This window comes from Mus musculus, chromosome 2 (assembly GCF_000001635.26).
Source record: "Mus musculus strain C57BL/6J chromosome 2, GRCm38.p6 C57BL/6J".
Classification (NCBI taxonomy): Eukaryota; Metazoa; Chordata; class Mammalia; order Rodentia; family Muridae; genus Mus; species Mus musculus.
Window position 1 is genome coordinate 113,830,621 of NC_000068.7, and position 23,572 is coordinate 113,854,192.

The following is a 23,572-nucleotide window of genomic DNA, read 5'->3' on the forward strand; positions in this document are numbered from 1 at the left end:
TATATACTGTCTGACCTTTAGCCCATGAAATTAGCAACAATCTTCATTTTTGAATAAGATAAGAAATACAAAAATGAAACCACATTTTAAAACTTTCTCACCTCCCAAATAAGAAATGTGGAATCTTAAAGAGTTAAACAACTCATTCCTCAATCTTAAATTGTAGATTCCCCACCACCACCACACACCTCTATCTTCTGAGTGCATCTGCACCATGCTCTGCTCAGGCATTAAACACCCACTGAAATCATAGGAGGCTTTCTTAATACACAGGAAAACTTAGCTCAAAATGTTTCACATTTGGAAGCACTTCAATCAGTAAAACCTATGTAATATTCCAAAATCTGAAATATTTCTCTTATCCACTTTAGGTATAAGATCCATACAACCTGTTCCAGGCATACTGAAAATGCATGGCTAGTCTGTTTTGATCAGATGAATATGAAGTTTAAGACTAGAGAGTTTTACTAGATAATGAACATTGGAAATATAATGAACTTTTGAAATAAAACAGAAATTTGGGGGTGGAAGGGTTGTACTACAGCTAAAAAGCACTTGTTGCTCTTGTAAAGGACTCAGGTTTGGTTTCCAATCCTACAGAGAAGGCCCAGGTTTGGTTACCAGAACCAACACAGTGGCTCACAACCATCCAGGATATCAACTGCTGTTCTCATCTTAGAGGACAGGCACACGTGTGTTATACATACTTACATGAAGACAACACACATGTAAAATAAATCTAATCACCGCAAGGCTTCACGTAGAACCTGCAAAGTAACCCTGAGAACCTGACGTTAGTTCTTCACACACAAACGCACACTGATAGTGTGTGCAGTGTTTTACATCTAAAATACAACACGCAGACAAGACGTTTCCCAGGAGCTATTTTTAATGTCTATGCTAAATAAATAACATTTAAACACATGATAACACTATCTGATATTTATCTAAGTAAAATGTACAGAGGTACATTAACAATTCAATTCTAAAATCAACCATCTTCATAGGAAAAAAACAACTTGATTAAAATTTTCCAGTTTAACTATACCTGCCTAAAAATTTCATTGTCATACTGGACAAAATATGATCCAAATCACCTTTAAAAATGAAGTATGGCTTACGATTAATCATTTACCTCAACATTATAAAGTATGCAGTACCTTTGTTGTCATTATGCTTTATTCACTGTCTTTAATTCAAAATTCAAGTGAAACCACAGGCGATGCTGACCAAATAAATCCCTCTGTCTCCAACAAAAGTGTTCACATACCACTGAGGCCAATTAACTTCTTGGTTTTGGGTCAAGGCAACAAACATGAATAATTCAAGACATAAGGTTTGCAGGGCTTCATCATTCCCTTTATGTACTAGAAGTTTCTGTGAACAATGTTCCTGATGTGAAGGAATAACAAGAGGCACAAGCACAACTTCCTGTATTCTTCTGATCAAGCATGCAGAATAAAACTCATGTCCCTTTTATATAAATAAACCTAGCCAACAGTATCTTCTAAAGTTATTATAACCCCTGCTTCAGGAAATCACAATAAAGTTATGTGTAAATGCTTCAGTAATAAAGAAAAACAAAGTAGCCCCATGTGCAAGTATGAAAGTCCAAACTGCTCTACAGTGGGACCACTTCAGACAGACCCTACTTAACAAGCACCCCGATCTACACACCAGCACACAAGCATCCTGCAACTGCCCGCCCGCCCGCTGTATCTACACACCAGCACACAAGCATCCTGCAACTGCCCGCCCGACATATCTACACACCAGCACACAAGCATCCTGCAACTGCCCGCCCGCCATATCTACACACCAGCACACAAGCATCCTGCAACTGCCCGCCCGCTGTATCTACACACCAGCACACAAGCATCCTGCAACTGCCCGCCCGCCATATCTACACACCAGCACACAAGCATCCTGCAACTGCCCGCCCGACATATCTACACACCAGCACACAAGCATCCTGCAACTGCCCGCCCGCCATATCTACACACCAGCACACAAGCATCCTGCAACTGCCCGCCCGCTGTATCTACACACCAGCACACAAGCATCCTGCAACTGCCCGCCCGCCATATCTACACACCAGCACACAAGCATCCTGCAACTGCCCGCCCGCCATATCTACACACCAGCACACAAGCATCCTGCAACTGCCCGCCCGACATATCTACACACCAGCACACAAGCATCCTGCAACTGCCCGCCCGCTGTATCTACACACCAGCACACAAGCATCCTGCAACTGCCCGCCCGACATATCTACACACCAGCACTTGAGCATTCTGCAACCTGACCCAGCAATTTTATTTACACTGATGACGAGCACGCCACATTTGACGGTTACAAGTCGACAGGCTTACTCGTTGGTAGCAGTTGAGTCTTCCCAATAGGATTTTTAGGAGACCCTTTGTACCAGACCCTTTCTTTTTCTGATGGTTTCCTAACAACTCTGTTTTTCATCCCTGGAGAAAAGGCCACATTGTTATTTACAACAAATTTTAATCTCTCATGATTCGTGAGATCATCCAAAGGAAACTTAATGTGGCCATTAGATTTGTTCTCCTGCTTACAAAGTCTGGGAGTCCCAAGAGAAGCACTCAAAGGATCCGGATGTCTCTTCATTTTTGTGAAAGATTTAGAAGTTAACTCAACACTTGATTTATTACAAGACGTAGACTTCTGTGCTTCGAGGCCTGACGTGATAAGTGGAGCAGTGGGACCTTTTGATGTGTTTTGTACACAAGAGGGAAGGGCACTGTCACAGCTCACTGATTTAACGAGAGGAGAAGCTGCGTCACCAAAGATTGCCAACTTCTGCCTCACAGGCTGCCTGCCATACTCCAACAAAGAATTAATTCTTCTGACGGACTGACGGACAGGAGTACGCTGAAATTTAAGAGGTGACTTCACTTTTCCTCTGTTCGGTTCATTTAGAGAAAGTTTATTAAACCACTGTATGTGATCAGAAACCTTCCCGTGCTCTGTCACTTGTAGAGCCCCAGGAGCTACACTATCACATTTTTCCACCAGTGACTGTTGCCTCGAAAGTCTCTGGGGCCGAGGTTTCGAAAGGACCGCCACACTGCACGTGCTCTCATCTTCTCCGGGAGCTCCACTTGCCCCAGCGCTCTCCCCCCCATTCTCATTCCCCCGTGATGGAGTGCTTAGCTGGTTCCTTGGGGACTGTGGTTCCTCAGCTGGCTCCTCACCGGGGAATGCTTGCAGGATGAGGGGGTCAGCTTTGGGTGTTTCTGAGTGCAGGCCTTCACATTCCACCTTCATCTGAGTTGAGTAACATTCCTCATCAGCTTCTCTGGCAAACTCTGGGCTTTGATCCGGTGAGAAATTCCGTTCTGAAGGACAGTTCTCCTCCTCCCCAGCACAGCTCCCATCATGTCCCTTTGACTCAGTCACAGTCACATCTCTGAATTCCACTTCTTCCCCCGTATTTGTTACTGATGACTGCTCATGATTTATCACCATATGAAGATCACTCCCAGATTCGGAAAATGCTTTCTGAATCTTCTGCAAGGTCTCGGAGGCCAGGTTCCCTTCATCCCCACTAAGAGACAGCACACTGCTGTCAGGCTGGCTATGGAAGGTGGAAGGCCTGAGCTCACAGGACACAACTGGTGATTTTTCAACAGTAATGTCGGGCTCCAAAGAAAAGCTCTTCACCTCAAGATTTTGCATTATTGGAGAAGTTCCATTTGCACTCATGTCTTGAAAACTTGAATTACTGGGTTCTGTCCAAGACATCCGGTAACCTGTTCCATCTAGTTGATCTGGAGTTAACAAGTGTTCCTCAGATTTGCTGATCTTTTCTGAGCCTAAAATAAAGCAGTTAATGCTTTTTAATACCTTACATCTTGCCTAGTTTTGAAATATATTCCGAACATATAACAAAGTTACTGAGCATTGTTTCCAGAACACTGAGGATGCTATAATTTAAGGTAAAAACTGTACAGTGCTGATACTCACACGCATCCCCCAGATACTAACAGAAAGCTACACTGCCAAGTCAAATACTTTTCACCATTCAAATGAGAACTTTAAACTTCCAGAACACAAAATAGTATACTTTGCCTTAAAGAAACAGATACAAGAATTTGAGGTTAAATTCTAACAGTATTGTGTAAATGTACCTTTCTTTAGCAATCTTTCATCAATATCTGGGCTAAAAAGCAGGCCTGTCTTTACAGAATCAATCCTACTTTTTAGATTTTGCTGATTCGCTAGTCGTCGACCAACATTTTCATATCTATTGATGACAGAACATCCATCCTGTACAGAAAAGAAAATTTAAAAATGGTCTAGTAAAGGAAATCCAGTTAATTAAACTATTAAGACCAAGTATTAAAATCAGTAACTAACTTTCAAAGGCTTATAGAACTGAAAAAAAAGACTTTGTAACCAACACACACACACTGGCCTGCTAGCGAAATACATAAATATTAGGTACATTCTGCAAAGTAAAATGAGAAGAGCATAGCACATTCATTCAGTATTATAAATAGCATAAGTTCCTGTATTGGCTCTGTGCCGGGGCCTACTGACAAGCTGTGTACCTGTTGAGTGTATATGTGCATGGGGGGAGGGGGAGTAAAAAATTATTCCTTATAGTATTTACATGCTGAGAATTAGAAAATAGTACATTATACCTCAATATAATACACGGTCAAGAGTGATCTGGAGAATAGTAAGACAGTAGAGAACACTGCTGTGAATGGTGGGAGTCTAATTTCACACAGATCATGTGGAGCACTTCCTGTTAAGTTGAGGTTTCATTCAGAATGAAAAGTATCATTGGAGGGTTCAGAACAGAAAAGCAGTATGACTTAATTTGTTTTTGTAAGGTCTATTCTGGTAGGCGAGTATTGCAGGAAGGGTAGAAGCAGGCACACTTAGATTAACTGCAAGTTATCGAGGAGAAGACAGTTTGGGACAGCTAAGATCAAACATGCAGGTTCTCTAATAGACAAGATGTGGCCCCTGAGACCGTCAGTGAGGAAGCACGTGCACAGTCTGGCTGCACGATGGGAATGGGACATGACAGCAGTGAAAAGGGCCTTTGCTGTAGGGACAGCTGCAACAAGGAGGTGTGTGTGTGTGTGTGTGAACATTCAAGGAGGGGATCAACAGAAATCAAGAGTTCACTGTCACAACACATGCTCAGCACAATAAAAGTCAAAATACTCCCAAAATCAAATAAAAACCACCAAACCCAGCAAGCAAAGACAGACGCGTGCTTATTTAGGAGGGCACTGTAGGCCTGAGAACTTAAATGCGGTATTTTAGACAAACTGTGTTGGCTATTCCATTACAAAGGAGTTTAAAAAGTAACATGAAAGTAAGCAAAAAACCATAAGGGGTCCTGAGACAAATGGTAGGAGGATACAGTGAAGCCTTTAGTCGACAAAACAACCCTTGACTACTGCTTTAGAGTGCTGAAAGCCACTGTGTTTTGTTTTGTCTGTTTGAGACAGGGTCTCACCATGTATCCCTGACTTACTGTGTAGATCTGGCTGGTACTGAAGTCACAAAGATCCACTGAACTCTTGATTTCTACATGTTCCCTTCTTGAATGTTCAGGCAAAACCCATTACACACACCCACACCCACACCCACACACACACACAATTCCTTGCGGCAGCAGTTCCTGTGTGATGAAAGTCCTGAGATTAAAAGGAGTAGACCCCTCCCCTCGATGCCAGCAGTTCTCATATTAAAAAAATATTGATGAAGAGGACTGGTGCATGGGTCATTATTTTGGAAGGCAAATGTGTGAGGGTGTAAGTCTACAGTTTTATGTTACTATACTTTGTGTTATGCTAACAAATTAATAAAGCCATAAGACACTATGATGCTCATGGTGTGAACCTAACTAAGAAAGGCCTAGAACATTATTAGCTAGGCACCCCTTTGTGGGTATCTGTGACAGCATTTCCAGAGATTATTAGAAAAAGAGTTCTGCCCTAATGAACGAAGTAATCCATCAATGATTCATAAGCTGAAAGCATTGCTAGGAGGTAGTAAACGTGGGACTAGATAAAAGGACCGGTGCTTAGGTCCGGACAGTCGCCAGCCCTCTCTGCACTCCTCCTGTTTCTTGCTGCCATGATGTGAAGGGCTCTGTAGCCACATCCTCCCCACCAGGATGAACTGACCCTTCTGAAAACACCAACCAAAGGCATCCCTCCTCTGTGCAGCCTTCTCAAGAACAAGATACTTACTGAATCTCTGTTCTTCCCCAGACTAAATTTCAGACGGAGAGATCTTCGGGTCTTTTCTTTACGACTGACTTTGGGAGAGAAGCAGCCCGCTTTTCCTGACTCTACCCTAGAGAGTGCAATTGAAAATGTCAGTTTCTGGTATAAATCACAAACTCTTATAAAATGAAAATTTGACTAAGCCCAAAGAAGTCATATTGCTAATAACTAAATAATATTTTTTTAAATTACTTAAACATTCTCTATATAAATGATTATCTGCACATGACAATTCTTTATCATCCTTAGTCACATACAAATCAAGATCATTAGAATGGATTACGTATAAGCCCAACAAATTTAAAAGTACACCATCAACATAGAATTTTTATCAAGGAGAGACGATTCAATTTAGTATATTTTTCCTTCTCTGATGGCATATAATTATAAGGGCCTATAATTAGTGAGAACAAACATCAAGACCGAGGGACTTAAAGAATCTGATTAAGCTGTAATTCTTGGTGGAAGGACAGTTCACATACCACTAATCAGCCAGTGAAAACATCACATCTTAGACAGATTACCTGTAAACTTTTTTGCTGGCAATCCTTTTACTTCGCCTTAATTCTGTACTGACCAAGTGGTTTCCACTCATGGCGATTGGTGAGAGAGAAGTCTGAGATGATCCGTCAGGACTTGTATCTAAGTGAACTATAAGAAGTACAGGTAAAACATCACATGCTTTCTTTGCAAAACATAAAAGTGCAACAAGCAGATTTAAATCCCATTTCTACCACCCAAGCAGCAACAAAAAGTACAACTTCTGGTTAGAGGGTTCAGGTATCAATAATGGCCAAAAAACAAAGTATTAACCTCCTATTTAAAAGTTACCAATTAAGGGTTAGATTAACCCTAATCTTATAGTAGTTATTCTTTAAACACTTAGCAACAAGGGAGGGATAAACCCTGCCAAACTTTGAAGAGTAAGCTATGGAGAAAGAGTAGAACTTGCCTATCACTTATTAAATGGACTCAAGGAATACAGTTCCTTGATGAACATAAATATTACTGCCAAGGATTATTAGATGTGGGAAGGATACCCATTAATGTTATAATAAAACCCATTATGCATAGTATATGCTAGTAAAAAGTAAAAAAAACTAAACTATTGACAAATTTGAGTGTTAGCTTTCAGGATACAACTGCTAGCCAAAGTCCTACCAGACAAGTATAATTTACCAATAACTTTTGTCAAACAAACAAAATCTAGTAATCCAAATCCATGCCTAACCCATTCATCTCTGCCACGATCCAGGCAAGCAGTTCATGTTTAAAACAGTGTTCAGTCTCATTATTCAATGTTATCTAATCTGAATAGATAAAACCATGTAATTTGTTATAGAAAAATAAACAATGGAGACATGTAAATTAGATTTATATCCTAATTATACCCAGTATACTTCCAATGAACAGTCAATTCATTAGTTATTGATTAAAAATATCCACAAAGTATCCAAAAAGGTATTAATGGATTTGTTTAGTCATGAAAATAGTGATCTTAGTGACTTCTTCATGCATGGGCCAAAGAACATTTTAATGGTCAATAACATATTCAATGTGACTTAGTCATCTTGAAAACATATGGTCACAAGAAGCAGTCAGAACAGGCAGTATAATATAAATTAATTACACACAAAATTACAAGTAGGTAGTAGTAGTACATGAACTGTAAATATCTGTATACAGTGAGAGAAAAAGAGGGTCTTTTAAAACTCAAATGTAGAAACCAACCTGTCTTCAGACTTACAAATATTTTACTGATTAGTGAATAAGTGGACCAAAAGAAGAATGATGAATTAATAGTAACTGAATTACTACTGAACATTTCATAAAGAAAACTCAAACTAAGCCTCAAAATAACACAAAAATGTTTGCCCTTTCCACTTGGGGAGCAGCTGACAAAAAGACTACAATTCCCATCAGCCACTGGGAAGTCTTCCAACCAGGATAGGCTTTTAAGTATCATACAAGTATAAAGCTTCTTTAAGAGTTTATTTAAGTCTCCAACCTCTGGTTACTAACGGCACCACAGCTGTAGTTGTCATCTTTCTTGTGCTTCTAGTTTAATGAGCCCTGCATAACCTGTGAGGTTTCCCTTCTGGAAAAACACAATTTGCTATTCTGTTCAATTTAAGCAAAGTATGAACTTTCAAAAAGAAAAAAAGAAATAGACCTTTGGGAAGAATTCGTAAGTCAGCTATTGTGCTCAAAATGAAACATTCAATGGTGCTTAAAAAAACTATTAAAATCTAAAAGTCTCAGATTTTGATTAAATGTGAGACAGGGTACCCCTAGGCTTCGGGATTCACTTCACTTTTGGCTAGTAAGATTCATAGGTAGCAGGAACCAACCCATATCCTGTGTATGCTAAAAGAGTAAACTAAATCCAAGACTCTGGCAACAAAAATATGTGCTCAATACCTAATACGATTTCCAATTTCACTGAAATGAAGAAATGACAAATGTCTGAAACAATTTAAGTCAATTACCTTGACCCATGTTTAAGAGCTTGTGTAAAACCTACTTGAGTGACACTCTCATTATGGATTTGGAAAAATTTCTGAAGATAACAGTAGGGTCCTACCTATGAGGACCCAGCTTATCCAGTCACATAAAACCTGAGCACCAGTGCCATCTGCAGAAGCCCAGAGGCTTAGGGATTTACCATAGCAATGTAACTTCTGGCTCCACTGGGTGGCATCAGTAGTTATTTGCTGAGAACCAGGCCTCACGTTAATGATTACACCCTAATGGTAAGCATTCTCCTTGTTACCTGATACTGGTGTAGAATTGCTGCTGAAGAAATGACTTGGCAACAGCTCAAAGTTCAAGTTGTGCTTGATGGATTTCCTTTTCTTACTCGAGAAAGCATGAGAAGACTCTCCTGGCAGTTTACGCTTAACACTCGGGGTGAGAATCAATGGTGATGCAGAGGCCTGAGCTGAAACCACACAGAAAGGACTTGCTTCTCCATACACATGTTAACATACAAAGCTTTAATTTCCTATTACTTAGATGTTAGCACAACTGAGAGATACATTTCTATGATCCACTATTACTTAGCTAACTTAACATTCTGCAATTAATTAAAATAAAAATAGCAAAGTTACAAAAAGGCAAGATCCTTTTTTTTTTCTTTATTGCTTGAGGTGGGATCTCCCTATGTAGCCCAGACAGGACTTGAACATGAGACTCTTCTGCCTCATTCTCCCAAGTACTAGTGCTAAAGGCACAAGCAACCATACTGAGCTTGGCAAAGCTCTTAGAAAGTAACATAAAGTAAACAGAGTAATGAACAGATGAAATAATATCAATATAGAAAAGAAAACTACATTCAAAGATAAAACTAACTCTGTCACTTGCTTCTCATAAGTGAGCACTGACTAAATCATTTCACTGGAAACAAAACATGTTGTCTTTGGTCAAATATATTTACTTACTCACAAGCAAACTGGTACACATTATTAGAATACAGAATATATAACTTTCTTATTCTGACATAAAGTGAGGTTTAGCCATGTCCAAATGCTCTAAATTATAAGCAATTGAAAATCATGATTAAAATTATTTTTAAAAATAACAACAGATAGACATTCCTCCCTACTTACAATTTTGAGTTCATTGCACTCAATATAACTAATAACATCATAATGTACTATGCACAGTACAATATTTTTAAGGAAATATTACTGGGATTAGATTATTAGGCAATTATCTGATACTTAAGTAATTATAATAATTGTCCTTTACAGAGCACTAAAGACATTTTCATTTAAATATTTACCACAAACACCTACCTGTCCTATCTTGTTGAGGTGTAATAGAGGGTGTTCTGCTAGATTTAAGTTTATTTAGGGCTCCATTCACAAAATCTGAAATGCAAGGCATACAAGTAACATAAGCAATCAAAATGTAATATAACATGCCTTGTACCAATTAAAAAAGATGACCCATGTCTAAGACTTGTGGCAGGAAGTTTTATAGGTTAAACTGTGTTTTCTTCTCTGCCCTACAGATTTCAGAGCCTAGCTGACACTTATAGATTCACTTCTAGAACCATGATTTCTAAGTCATTCATTTTGTGTGCTTTGACACAGTACCCTATGAAAATAAGAGAAGTAATAAAAAGAACCTACAAAAGTAGCAAAGAAAGAACATAAGAAATCAGTAACTAAGCCAAAAGATCCCCCCCCAAAAATGATCCTCAAATGGAAATGGATAAGTGGCCCACTCAGTGGATAAAGTACATACTATTCAAGTGTGAAGACCTATGCTCATATCTCAAAAACCCACATTAAAACTGGGTATGGCAGTATGAATGTGGAGACTAGGAGGCATAGATAGTAGAATCCCTGAAAGCTCATAGGACAGCTAGCCTGGAGTGCACAGCAGTAAACAGAGATCCCATCTCAAAACTCAGGACAGACATCCAAGGTTGTCCTGATGGCCCTTTGTACCCATGCACGTGAACATGTTTGAGGCCAAACAGAACAGGTGAAGCCAAGGAAAGCCAAATTGAATCACTTCGAGTGGAGAGAAGTTTTGAGTGACTATGGTCCAGTGAACCTTCTGTTAAAGATTTAGCACTTAATATTGTATTATCACTTGAACTAATACACCCACCAGCTAATGCTGATGTTTGCACTTTAGATAAAAGCCAATCTCAGCACCACCCTAAAATGAGAGCACAATTACCTCCAACACTTTGTCTTCTTTTTCTCTTACATTCACCAGGAGTTTCAAAGTCTCCTTCAAAGCCTTCCAGGGATGGAGTAGTACAGAGTCCATCAATACCTAACATGGCTGGTATCTTTTCCAGGATAAAATCTGGCACTCGTCCTAAATCAAAATATTCACAAGCAATTATTCCTTCTTTCCTTTCCCATGCCAGAGCACAGGTACTAGTATTGCCTTTCTAACAGCTGTCTTCATAGTTCACATGGAGGCGGCAGGATCGCCCTCATCTAAACAAACCCCACTACTAGACAATGCAGCTACCTCTTACCAATGTCTGATGCACAGTCAATAAAAGTCTGCACTACTGCTGCCTGCAGACGTAGCTTCTTCTCTGTGTTGGCAGACATCTTCTCATGGCCTTCACTTGTCTGAAGAAGATTTGGTGCAAATATTACTGCAAGATTGCTGCTGTCCATTTTATTCTCACTTGCCCTGATAACAAAAGACTTTTTTAAATGACAAAAAAGATAAGACTCCAGGAAGTTAAAATAACATGCTGAGTGTATTTACTTTGCCTGTTACCTGAAAGGAAAACAGCCCTGTATATCCACCCACATGACTGGCCTGAGGGAGGGAGGGAGGAAGGAAGGAGCACAAAGGGAAAGGCTTGAGTGTGAGTGTCTGATGTGCAGGCCTGAGTGCCAACCTCAGCACTCAAGTTCACATAGAGACTGTACTAATCAGAACACACTTTTTCTTTCACCAGATTAAGTCTGTTTATCTGACTTTTAGAGCCACAGCACTAGAAGATATCAATTATAAACAAGTAGGTTCACTAACTGCAATAAGAGGAAAATTAAGAAACACAAGACATATTTTGAAAAGCACAGCAATGAGAATCCATGCAATGGACAATGCCATTAAGGCATCAAATAATGAAGAGTCTAACGAGACAAAAATATTAAATCACCCGGTATATTGTTTCTTAAATTACACAGGGTATCTTTCCTATTGTAAAGTCATTAATTTCTTTCATTCCAAATTAAATTAACTATTGAGAACATCTTTAGACAACAAACTCATTTAAGGCTTTTAACTACCACTTACCTAAGAGAAACACTCTTAAGAAAGTTAAAGAAGTATCTTAATATATCAACTGTAGGGTTTGCCATAAGACACGACAGCAACAATGTAGCTTTATTCCTCTCCTCTGCTCCTAACTGCTGAGCTTTGAAAAGTGCTTCATGCAGATCAGCTGGGAGGACAGGCTCTGGCAATTCCCGGAAGAACTGCTTAAGCAGGCCTGCAACATCACACGGAAGTGCAGAAGACAGGCAGGCTTCACCTTGATCCAGTTTACTCTAAAACAGATGCAAGAATCTTGAGCCTTCTAAAATCTTAAGAATATATTAAATACAATAATGGTTATCATATCTAATTAAGAAGTCTGGTTTAAAATTCTAGTTCTTTCTAGAAGGCTAAAAATAATAGAGTTGAGTTTCCTTTTCATATAGTATTCTATAAGAATGAAGAACACAATCTGAATGCATACTATATTTTTAAAGCATAGATAATTAACTTAAAATTTTTTTAGAAAAATATTCCAATTGTAAAAATCAAATCAGGAAATGATACTACTGAAAGAGTATAATTCAAAACTGTGCCTACCTTTAGTGCCTTTAGACGAACAACAGACCCCGACTTCCTAAAAAGCCCTTCTGTATGAATATGCTCTTTTAAAGATGCGCACGCATCAACAAGAAAGCTGAAAGAGAAACCATGTTCTTTCAAGGGTCTGGATACACACCACAATAACCCCACTCTACTGCTAAAATACACAAGCAGGGCAGTATGCCTTCTCAGCTCCCGTGCACAAAATCCTCTTGGTCCTTCCAACAAATTATCTAGCTGTTCTCCTCCCTTCCTAACTTTTCCTCTAAGGTCTACAGCTTTACTCATGACAGTGTCAACGTGTGCCACATACAGCAAGGCTCCAGGGACAGAACTGACTACGGGTGGCAGGGGAATGAAGAAAAGTCAGACACAGAGAAATAGCTGAGGTGAGGTGGACTGGGCTCCTTGATAAAGAGACCACAGCCGACTTCAGCTCAATGTGTTTATTACATAGGCTTAAACAAAGAGGTGGAGTTATTGCATACTGCAGAATAAGCAGGCAAGTTATTTCCTACAGGAAAAAAGAAGCTGGGTTTACGATATTCAGCTAGATCAAGAAAGCAATCTTGATCTAACTACTAATCTCCTTAGGAGCAGTCTTTAAAGAATATCAGTCTTCACTCCAGGTGGGGTGGAAGGCTATGGTGGACATTTTTTAATACACTGCCAACATTTGCCCTCAGTCCCCAAAGAAGGCTTTGTCATCTCCTCCTGAGCCTCATTCTGTGGAGAAAGTGTTTGTTTCCATTCAATCCTCCATGGCTATGAAGCTCTGGGGCTGTTGACATGACTGCACCCATAAGCAGCATGCATTTACTCGGACCACAGAGTTAGGGCTTTTTCTGTTTGGCACAGGTGTCCTATCAAGTCTATGTTCTTTCTGCCTCTCCGTAACTCAAGCCTTGCCTTGCTTATCACACCCCCTTCAATACCTAACTCAGACACACTCATCCTCACTGCTCCTAACAGCTTTCTCCAAGGCTACCAATGCCTTTCGCCTCACCAAATCAACCAAATCACCAGATCAACGTGAACCCACTGTCTCCTCACACATCCGACCACCCCCTGCTCTAAAGTGTCCTTTCCACTATCCCTCTGGCTGTCCTGGTATCTCCCTGAATTACTGGTTCTCAGGCTCCTTCTAGGTGTCCCTTCTTGATGTCTACATGTGGAATGACGTGAGCTTTGTTCTCCTTTTTTGAAGACGAAGTTTCATGTAGCTCCAACTGGGGCTTCACACTTTGCTGTGAACTGCAATTCCTCCAGTCTCCAAGCGCTGGCATTACAAATATTAGCCACCATGCCTACCTGGCTCAGGGCTTGCTCTATCCACTGTCTCTCCACAGTGGTGACTGGTACAGCATACATACCTAGCATCCTTTTTTCCCCAAAAAACAACATCAAGCTTTTTTCACTCTAATATTTTCCTTTGGAAAAACAGAATCCTTCCCTGTCCTTATAATCAGCCTCATGTTAAGGGGTGGAGGTTCAATTTTACCAACAAACTAATCTCAACCAATTTGAACTTGAAACTCAACAACCAGCACCAAAAAATTAGAAAGTACACCAGCTGCAAGCAGTGACATAGCTGTACTGACAGTGATTAGATGTCAGCCCGAGGAACAGGGTGACTGGCGGCTGGGTTTGTGTTTATTTCCAGGCAGCCAAGAGATGACAAGAGCGTCACCCATTCCTCCTGGGTCTAAGACTTGTCACTGTTATAGCAGCAGGAGTATGTGTATGTGCTGGTGTCACAGCACCCACACTGGAGGCCAGAGAACAAGTCTGTGAAGCTGCCTTCTCCTTTCACCTTTACACACGGGTTTGGCAGCAGGCTTATGCTGCCGGCACCTTTACCCACTAAGTCATCTTTTAGCCCCATAATAACAGGCAACACTCAGAGAGGAAATAATGTGGATGTAAGCAAATGTACACAGCAGCTGTTTTGAAACTATTTTTCAAACCAGTTTGAGATATTCTCTCCATTTTGAAGTCAGCTTACCTTGGAATGTGTCCAAATTCTGGAACGACTGAATGAGGCAAGGAATTAAAGGGTACTCCAAATACCTTACCCTAAAATGACAAGCTTGGTTATTCATAAACTCAGGCATGAAGGAAAATCTTTAACATTAGGCAAATAAAGATCTTAGGAATGAAAACGTTAATAAACTCCAAGCTATCAATCAACCAATACAGAACAATTAACTGAAGTACATTTACTCGCAAGTAACTCCAAGAATTATGCTAGATGTTTTGAGTAAAAAGACACCAAGATTAAAACACTGCCTTCAGATACTCTAGCGCATTCAGCCAGTCATTGACCTCATTAGTGCTTAGACCAGATTTATTCCAAATATTAACCCTTCCCTACGCGACACATTTCTTCAGTGACCTTATTTTTACTCCTCTCTAGTCATCCTACAAATACCAATTTACACAAAAGACCAAGTCAGCTGGTAAATCAAGCAGTAACTCCTGAGTTCCTGCCGCATCTGAGCACTTGTTAAAATGCATCAGATGTGGGTATTTGAGACCTTGATTTTTACCTTTTCCACGCTGTACAGCAAAGTGCTTTGCAGCTATGTCCTGAGGTACACAAGACCAAGATTGCAACATTTAAGGCAATTTTCATTTAGCTACCTCCAGACTCACTTTTTAAGAACATACATTCATAGTTCAACACCAAGGATTCCCAAAGTACTCTCCCGGTTTTGGTGCTTTTTGCCACTGTGCTCCTACTATGAATTTCTTAAAACCATGTCACTAATTACAAAGCTGTGGCTTTACAATGGATTGAAAAAGTCAAGCCTGTATATGCCTGCACACTCAAAATTACGTCAGTGCACCTAACTCCTGCTGGTTTAGTTGAGATGCACCAGCTCTCCAGATTGCTTGCTACTCAGGTCCTTCTGCTGGAGAGCACCATGAGGCATTGCTGATTCAACCCAGAAATGAAATTTTACTGTCCTGTCTCTAGCGCTTGGCTTGTTTGACAAATATTCTAAGCAAAATGATCACCAAGTCAAGAACAATTAAAAATTAGCTCCCACGGGCAAGACTGCCAGCTTTCAAATGCTAGCTTTGTCTAACTTTTAGCTGTGCAATCTTAATCAAGCCATTTAACATTCTCTGTCTCTTATATCTGAGCCTGGATCTTATGTCACTGTGTTATAGGAAATTTGCATCTCATTAGATTGTCACTAGCATTCACAGATGAGTTTATACCATACAACTGTTAATTAGGACATGGGTAACTATCATAGTTGGAAAGGAGGCAAGTGAAAGGTACTGTGTCAGGCTTACCTACAGAACTTACCAGGAATTACCACTTTATAGAACAGAGATGGGAGCTTAGTGAGCATAAACAAGCAGTCCACATTCAGTTAACTGCAAAGCGCAAGTCAAACTCCTGCCTGTCTCTAAAGGCAAGGGTCGGGATTTGTTTGTTAAGGAATGAAAGAAAAACAGCAAATACCCATTTTTAAGGTTGTGGAAAGCCAGTTTTACCAACAGAAGTATCCACCGTAATTTTTAACCATAAACAAACATTAAGTCAGTGTGGTGATACACCTTTCTAATCACAATACCAGAGAGGGGGAAATTGGAGGATCAAGAGCTTTAGCCAGCATCAGTTAGTGAGTTCAAGGCCAGCCTGAATACATAATACAAAATTATGGAAACTTTTTGTCTTCAAATACTACAAAGTGCTAGTAATAAATTACTCACATACCTTTGTTTTGTTTTGTTTGAGACAGGATTTCTCTGTATAGCCTTGGCCTGGTACTCACTCCCTAGACCAGGCTGGCTTTTGCCCTCCCAAGTGCTGGGATTAAAGGAGTGTGCTACCACCCAGCTCCTACTTACTTTAAAATGACTTATTCAGTTTTTCACAAAGTCTTAGAGATAAGATCTCAACCCAAATCTCTTGACCTCTACCACTAAATCAAAAAAACAGCTTATTGGGCCAGTGACAGTTAGACGAGTGAAGCGTTTGTTGCTAAGCCTGACAACCTGAGTTTGATCTCCAAGGTCCACAAACAGGAGAGAATTCATGCAAGTTGTCCTTCTGACCACAGATGCATGGCATGGCATGGCATAGCATGGCATGGGTCCAACAGTGCACACACACAAAAGTAACTGGGGAGCAGGGGGTGGAGGTGAGGATCCTGAGACTTTAGCAAAAGTGAGTGATTAAAACAACACAAAACAAAAAACTTCAACCAACTCTGGTTTCTCAATTTGCTTGTTAAAAAAACAGCTTTGTTTTGTCAAGGACAAATGTTGATGTTGGGTGGGTAATGTCTACTCTGCTAAAGAGATCAGAAACTGCGAAAATGTCGGGCAGCAGGCCTCTTCGTAAATTGCTGGATACAGAAGGATCCTATGAAGCCTATTTCTAAACTTGGCCTGACTGTCTCCCTAATGATTCGTTTGAAATGTTCTGACTGCCCACCCCAGCCTGACAGGATAGTGTGTTCCCCTCCCCCACATACTGCTTGTTTAAAACACGACAGATTACCAGATCGGTGGCACAGTATTTAAGTAGGGAGCCTGGTATCCTATTCCTAGCACTGTAAAACAAAACAAAAACCCACGGCAACATAGGGAGGCACGTCTGATCATCACCACCGAGACTGCATTCTAACCACGTGTCTTTCTTATCCAGAATAAAATGGGTATGCCCTTGTCCCAACACGTTGTAACTTACCTTTATTTCCGTAGCTGCAGTTTCATGTCTCCTGCGATCGCACTGACCGCGGCCACCCTTGACCTTAATGCCATAGACAGCTCGAAGCTGCTGCAGCAGGGCCAATCTGACCAGTCTCTGATCCCACATCCCGAACACGTCGCCTACTCTCCGAGGCCGACTCCGGGTCCTGACTTTCTTTGCCACCAACCAACTCTTCCACTTGCCAAACGCCCTCAGGCTCGCTCTGCTCCGCTGCCTTCCAGCCACCTCTGGCACTCTTCCTCCACTTTCCCTCGATCCACTTACACAGACCTTCTTCTCTCGCGCCTCTCTTCACTCTTGTTTCACTTCCACCAGCCTTCTTTCCGGGTCGCTCAGCCCTGTCAGTTACTTCCACAAACTTCCCTTTTTTCTGACTCTTCCGTTTCCCCAGACTAACGCCTGCAGCTAGTTTCTCGCTTCCGGACACTTCCACTTATCCTCTTCCCCGCAGGGTGGCCTTCCCCGCTCTGATTTCTTGAGATGGAAATGCAACCTTAAGCTACTCCCTCCAGCCGGGCCAGCCGGCTGCTCAGGGATCCCCAGTCCCGGTCCCTGCCCGGGCTGGTCCCCGCCGTCACCCCGTCTCACACGCAGCCTTTCCCCTAGCCCATCAGCCTTGCCTGTGGCCCCGGCCCGCTAAAGCTTAGTGACTCGGCTCCGCCAGCGCCCCACCTTCTCGGCACACATCAGACCCGACGCGACCGCACCTGAGCAGTGGCTCAAATGCCAGCGCCAAACAGCGCTCCGCATCCGATTGGCCCGCTCCTGTTTTCAAAATGAGGACCCTTTGGGGTGGCCAGGAGCTGCCTGTCTAAAAGGTTCCGGCAAAGCCGAAAGCACAGCGAGCGTTGAGATCAGGGTTAAGAAATGTGAAGAGAGTGAGTTCCTCTTTCTCTTTGCCTATTTCTTTGGAAGAAAAATGTCAAAAACGTGTTCAAATATGTTTGCTTTGCTCTTCGGACAATATACTTCGGAGATCCGAATAGACAGCTCATAACCTCCCCCCACTTCCGCCCTTTCATTTCTCCACTAAAGCTAAAGGTCCCGTCATAGGGAAAACCGATTCTACGGAAGGCGGGAGGAGTCAAGTTTAGTTATGAATCACAAACGCCGTTTGTTGTTGTTGTTGTTGTTGTTTGTTTTGTTTTGTTTTTGAGACCCGGACCCAAGGTCTTAGAAGGGAATTGGAACTGTGAGCCATTGGTCCTTCTTTGGGAGACTGGTGGTATTATTAAATTTTCTTACATAAGGTAATTAAGGTAATTAAGCACAACAAAGATGACTTGTCACGAGAGAGTAGTGGAGGAATACGGAGCTGTAGGAGGCAGCTGCAGCAATAGTTTACCTCTGTGGGACTTGGTTAAAGGACCAGAAGTCCTGTTTGCCATTGCCATTACTGAAACCTCAGCTGTCTGATTTAAATGCATGACATCACCTTCTCCTCTTGTTTCCCAGAGCTGCCTTTCCTTTTCCAAACACCAGTAATCCTACTCTCTCTCTCTCTCTCTCTCTCTCTCTCTCTCTCTCTCTCTCTCTCTCTCTCTTTCTCTCTCTCTCTCACACACACACACACATGAGAGAGAGAGAGAGAGAGAGAGAGAGAGAGAGAGAGAGAGAATGTGTATGCATTCAGTCATAACTATAAAAATAACTTATGTTGTGTATATCCTTCTCTAGGCCACGTTGTTCTGGTTCTTCGATGGCTAAGAATTCCTTTTAAGGTGCTTAGGTTAGCTTTTGAATATTAAATAGTGCTTTCTATTTACATCCATGTATGTATGCACTGGATAGTTTTTATGTCACCTTGACACAAGCTAAAATTATCTGAAGGGAGGGAACCTCAAGTGAGGAAAATGCCACACGTTCCAGCTGTAGGGTATTTTCTTACTAAGTAATTGATGGGGAAGACCCATCCCATTGTGAGTGGTGCCATCCATGGGCAAGTGGTTTTCGGTTTTGTAAGAAATCAGTTTGAGAAGGCTATAATGAGTAAATCAGGAAGTAGCACTCCTCCATGGCCTCTGCATCAGTTATTGCTTTCAGGTTCCTGTCCTGTTTGAGTTCCTTTCCTGGCTTCCTTCAATGATGGACAGTGATGTGAATATATAACGCTAAATATCTCTTTCTTCACCATGTTGCTTTTGGTCAGTGCTTCATCACACTGATAGTAACTAATTGGGAACAGAAGTTGGTCCCAGGGAGTAGGGTATCATTGTGACAGGCTTGGCCATGCTGTTATAGGAATATGGTAGATGTTAGGACTTTGGACTAGAAAGGTAGTTGAACATTTGAAATGGATATTACTGGGTCTTCTTATTGGGAACATGGAACACAATGGTGCTGAGAGCAATGTAGATGATGATGGCCCAGCCCAAGAGGTTTCAGAGAAGCAGAAGTGTTTCAGGGTATTTGAACACATTGTGAAACCCAAGATTGTGAACTAGAAAAACCTTGTGGTGTGGCTCAGCCCTAACACACACCTTTAATCCAGAGCTAAATAAAGTCAACCCTAGGTCAAGAGGCAAAGCAAGTAACCAAACTGACAGGGAGTGAACATAAATAAATAAACAGAAGCGTCCTTTGAGTTGAAAGGTGCACCATGGAGAAAGAGAAAGGCTTTTTCCTTTTGGGATGTCCCTGAGTAGGATGGTCAGCTAGGTGCGTTCTCTGCCATTCGGAGTTAGTAGGTTTTTTGGCTCCTGAGTCTTCATTTAGTAAAACAGGATGATTGAGATTTTGTTTTTAAAACAACAAAAAATATTATGACATTTTGTGGAAGGATGTGTCTGCTTTCTGCCTTTCTCAAAAAAAAAAAAAAATCTGCCCAAGGATAAAAGGTTTGGATTAGTGGCATTGACCAAGAAGACTGCAAGACAACTTAGTATTGATTGTGTTGTGTGTTTATTAGTGGTCACTCTTATGCAGATATATAATGAAAAGGAACAAGCTGGACAAGGGGAAGTGCAAAATGTACAGTTTGAGAAGAAAAGAGAGTGTACTGGAGCTAAGTCTAGTGCTCCAGGTGATAAAATGTTTAAAGAAAGCCTGGTGGTAAATAGAATAAAGGAAGTAGTGACTTTAAGGAAAGGTCCCACCCAGATAAACTTTCAACTTGTGAAAAGGAATTAAACAAAAGCAAAGGACCCCTTCAATAACAGAAAGTTTATGTAAATGTAATTGAAGAAAGGGTACACAGGGATTCTTAACTTTAGCCATATCATTCTGGCTTTAGAATCAAGGATACGAGACAGGAGTTATGGAATAACTAAGGAAAGTCACTAGGGCCAGACATATGTGGAGGATGTCTCTACATGGATGCCTAGAGAGGCCATTGTGTGAAGTTGTTGATGTAATCTGAATTGTGTTGGAAATTCCAAGATGTTGGAGATGTCAGAGTTATGGGAGTCCTGTCAAGGAGAGCTGCAGAGCTGGTGTGGAACCAGCCCAGGAGAGAGAACAAAGTGCGCTCCTGTCATTCAACAAAACTGAAAGGAGTTGAAGAGCTGAAAAGGGCTTTGATATCAGGCATAGAGACGTAGCATTTGGAGTTTGTCCTGCTAGGTTTTGGTCTTGCTTTGGTTTAGTATTTCCTCACTCTGCCTCTTCTGCCACCCCCTCTTTTTGGAATTGTAATGTATATTATGTGCCATTGAATGTTTGATATTTGTGATCTGCTTTTTTTAATTTGGATTTTATAAAGGGTTACAGTTAGCCAATTACCTTGAGTCTGTTGAAGTCCGCCAAAAGACCCTCACTCACAGAGACCAACAAGAGGTTTTTATTATTTGATCCAACATGTTGGGGAACCTCCCCCCCCAGCACGCAGGCAAGAGGAGAGACCCCAAACAAACAAAGAACACACTTTTTATACCTTGTAAGGAGCAGATTTATGCAACAAGGCTAGCTGGCTTATTCTAATTGGTGCAGCAAGTAACCCTTTCAGGCATTGGTTGGTTTGCATAGGGTCACTACCTTTGGCCTAGTCCCTCACTCTGCCTGCCCTTATGGTTTTTTTCTCAGCATTGTTTAGTCAGCCAGCTTCCTTATCAGACTCTGCACTTGGCCTGCTAGTATAGTTTGAAAAGTTCCTTCAGAGGGGGAAGGGGCTGAGTGGTCTTGAATTTATTTTGGATTCTACAAGTCTCAGAAGAGACTTTTTGAACTCTTTTTTTTTCCATTTTTTATTAGGTATTTAGCTCATTTACATTTCCAATGCTATACCAAAAGTCCCCCATACCCACCCACCCCCACTCCCCTACCCGCCCACTCCCCCTTTTTGGCCCTGGCGTTCCCCTGTTCTAGGGCATATAAAGTTTGTGTGTCCAATGGGCCTCTCTTTCCAGTGATGGCCGACTAGGCCATCTTTTGATACATATGCAGCTAGAGTCAAGAGCTCCGGGGTACTGGTTAGTTCATAATGTTGATCCACCTATAGGGTTGCAGATCCCTTTAGCTCCTTGGGTACTTTCTCTAGCTCCTCCATTGGGAGCCCTGTGATCCATCCATTAGCTGACTGTGGGCATCCACTTCTGTGTTTGCTAGGCCCCGGCATAGTCTCACAAGAGACAGCTACATCTGGGTCCTTTCGATAAAATCTTGCTAGTGTATGCAATGGTGTCAGCGTTTGGATGCTGATTATGGGGTGGATCCCTGGATAAGGCAGTCTCTACATGGTCCATCCTTTCATCTCAGCTCCAAACTTTGTCTCTGTAACTCCTTCCAAGGGTGTTTTGTTCCCACTTCTAAGGAGGGGCATAGTGTCCACACTTCAGTCTTTATTTTTCTTGAGTTTCATGTGTTTAGGAAATTGTATCTTATATCTTGGGTATCCTAGGTTTTGGGCTAATATCCACTTATCAGTGAGTACATATTGTGTGAGTTCCTTTGTGAATGTGTTACCTCACTCAGGATGATGCCCTCCAGGTCCATCCATTTGGCTAGGAATTTCATAAATTCATTCTTTTTAATAGCTGAGTAGTACTCCATTGTGTAGATGTACCACATTTTCTGTATCCATTCCTCTGTTGAGGGGCATCTGGGTTCTTTCCAGCTTCTGGCTATTATAAATAAGGCTGCTATGAACATAGTGGAGCATGTGTCCTTCTCACCAGTTGGGGCATCTTCTGGATATATGCCCAGGAGAGGTATTGCTGGATCCTCCGGTAGTACTATGTCCAATTTTCTGAGGAACCGCCAGACGGATTTCCAGAGTGGTTGTACAAGCCTGCAATCCCACCAAAAATGGAGGAGTGTTCCTCTTTCTCCACATCCTCGCCAGCATCTGCTGTCACCTGAATTTTTGATCTTAGCCATTCTGACTGGTGTGAGGTGGAATCTCAGGGTTGTTTTGATTTGCATTTCCCTGATGATTAAGGATGTTGAACATTTTTTCAGGTGCTTCTCTGCCATTCGGTATTCCTCAGGTGAGAATTCTTTGTTCAGTTCTGAGCCCCATTTTTTAATGGGGTTGTTTGATTTTCTGAAGTCCACCTTCTTGAGTTCTTTATATATGTTGGATATTAGTCCCCTATCTGATTTAGGATAGGTAAAGATCCTTTCCCAATCTGTTGGTGGTCTCTTTGTCTTATTGACGGTGTCTTTTGCCTTGCAGAAACTTTGGAGTTTCATTAGGTCCCATTTGTCAATTCTCGATCTTACAGCACAAGCCATTGCTGTTCTGTTCAGGAATTTTTCCCCTGTGCCCATATCTTCAAGGCTTTTCCCCACTTTCTCCTCTATAAGTTTCAGTGTCTCTGGTTTTATGTGAAGTTCTTTGATCCATTTAGATTTGACCTTAGTACAAGGAGATAAGTATGGATCGATTCGCATTCTTCTACATGATAACAACCAGTTGTGCCAGCACCATTTGTTGAAAATGCTGTCTTTCTTCCACTGGATGGTTTTAGCTCCCTTGTCGAAGATCAATTGACCATAGGTGTGTGGGTTCATTTCTGGGTCTTCAATTCTATTCCATTGGTCTACTTGTCTGTCTCTATACCAGTACCATGCAGTTTTTACCACAATTGCTCTGTAGTAAAGCTTTAGGTCAGGCATGGTGATTCCACCAGAGGTTCTTTTATCCTTGAGAAGAGTTTTTGCTATCCTAGGTTTTTTGTTATTCCAGATGAATTTGCAAATTGCTCCTTCTAATTCGTTGAAGAATTGAGTTGGAATTTTGATGGGGATTGCATTGAATCTGTAGATTGCT

At 41.3% G+C, this 23,572-nt stretch overlaps 1 protein-coding gene across 1 annotated transcript; it reads right to left on the reverse strand.

Moving 5' to 3' along the window:
* Positions 1-871: 871 nt before the first annotated feature.
* Positions 872-18,041, reverse strand: Arhgap11a (Rho GTPase activating protein 11A). Its single transcript, NM_181416.3, has 12 exons — positions 17,341-18,041; positions 14,635-14,705; positions 12,627-12,723; positions 12,066-12,319; positions 11,287-11,450; positions 10,977-11,120; positions 10,079-10,153; positions 9,055-9,222; positions 6,806-6,932; positions 6,246-6,351; positions 4,158-4,296; positions 872-3,842 (listed from the first exon to the last, which is right to left on the reverse strand). Exons 1-12 carry the CDS (start codon positions 17,467-17,469, stop codon positions 2,353-2,355), a joined length of 2,964 nt encoding a protein of 987 aa, NP_852081.2. The 5' UTR covers positions 17,470-18,041; the 3' UTR covers positions 872-2,352.
* Between the last annotated feature and the right edge of the window lie 5,531 nt (positions 18,042-23,572).

Excerpts from the sequence above, each read along its gene's own strand:
- Arhgap11a (NM_181416.3), bottom strand. The coding sequence starts at position 17,469 with ATGTGGGATCAGAGACTGGTCAGATTGGCCCTGCTGCAGCAGCTTCGA. Across the intron at positions 12,320-12,626 it reads TTCGTCTAAAGGCACTAAAG|AGTAAACTGGATCAAGGTGA; the intron begins GTAGGCACAGTT and ends CATCTGTTTTAG. Across the intron at positions 10,154-10,976 it reads AAGAAGACAAAGTGTTGGAG|ATTTTGTGAATGGAGCCCTA; the intron begins GTAATTGTGCTC and ends CTTGCATTTCAG.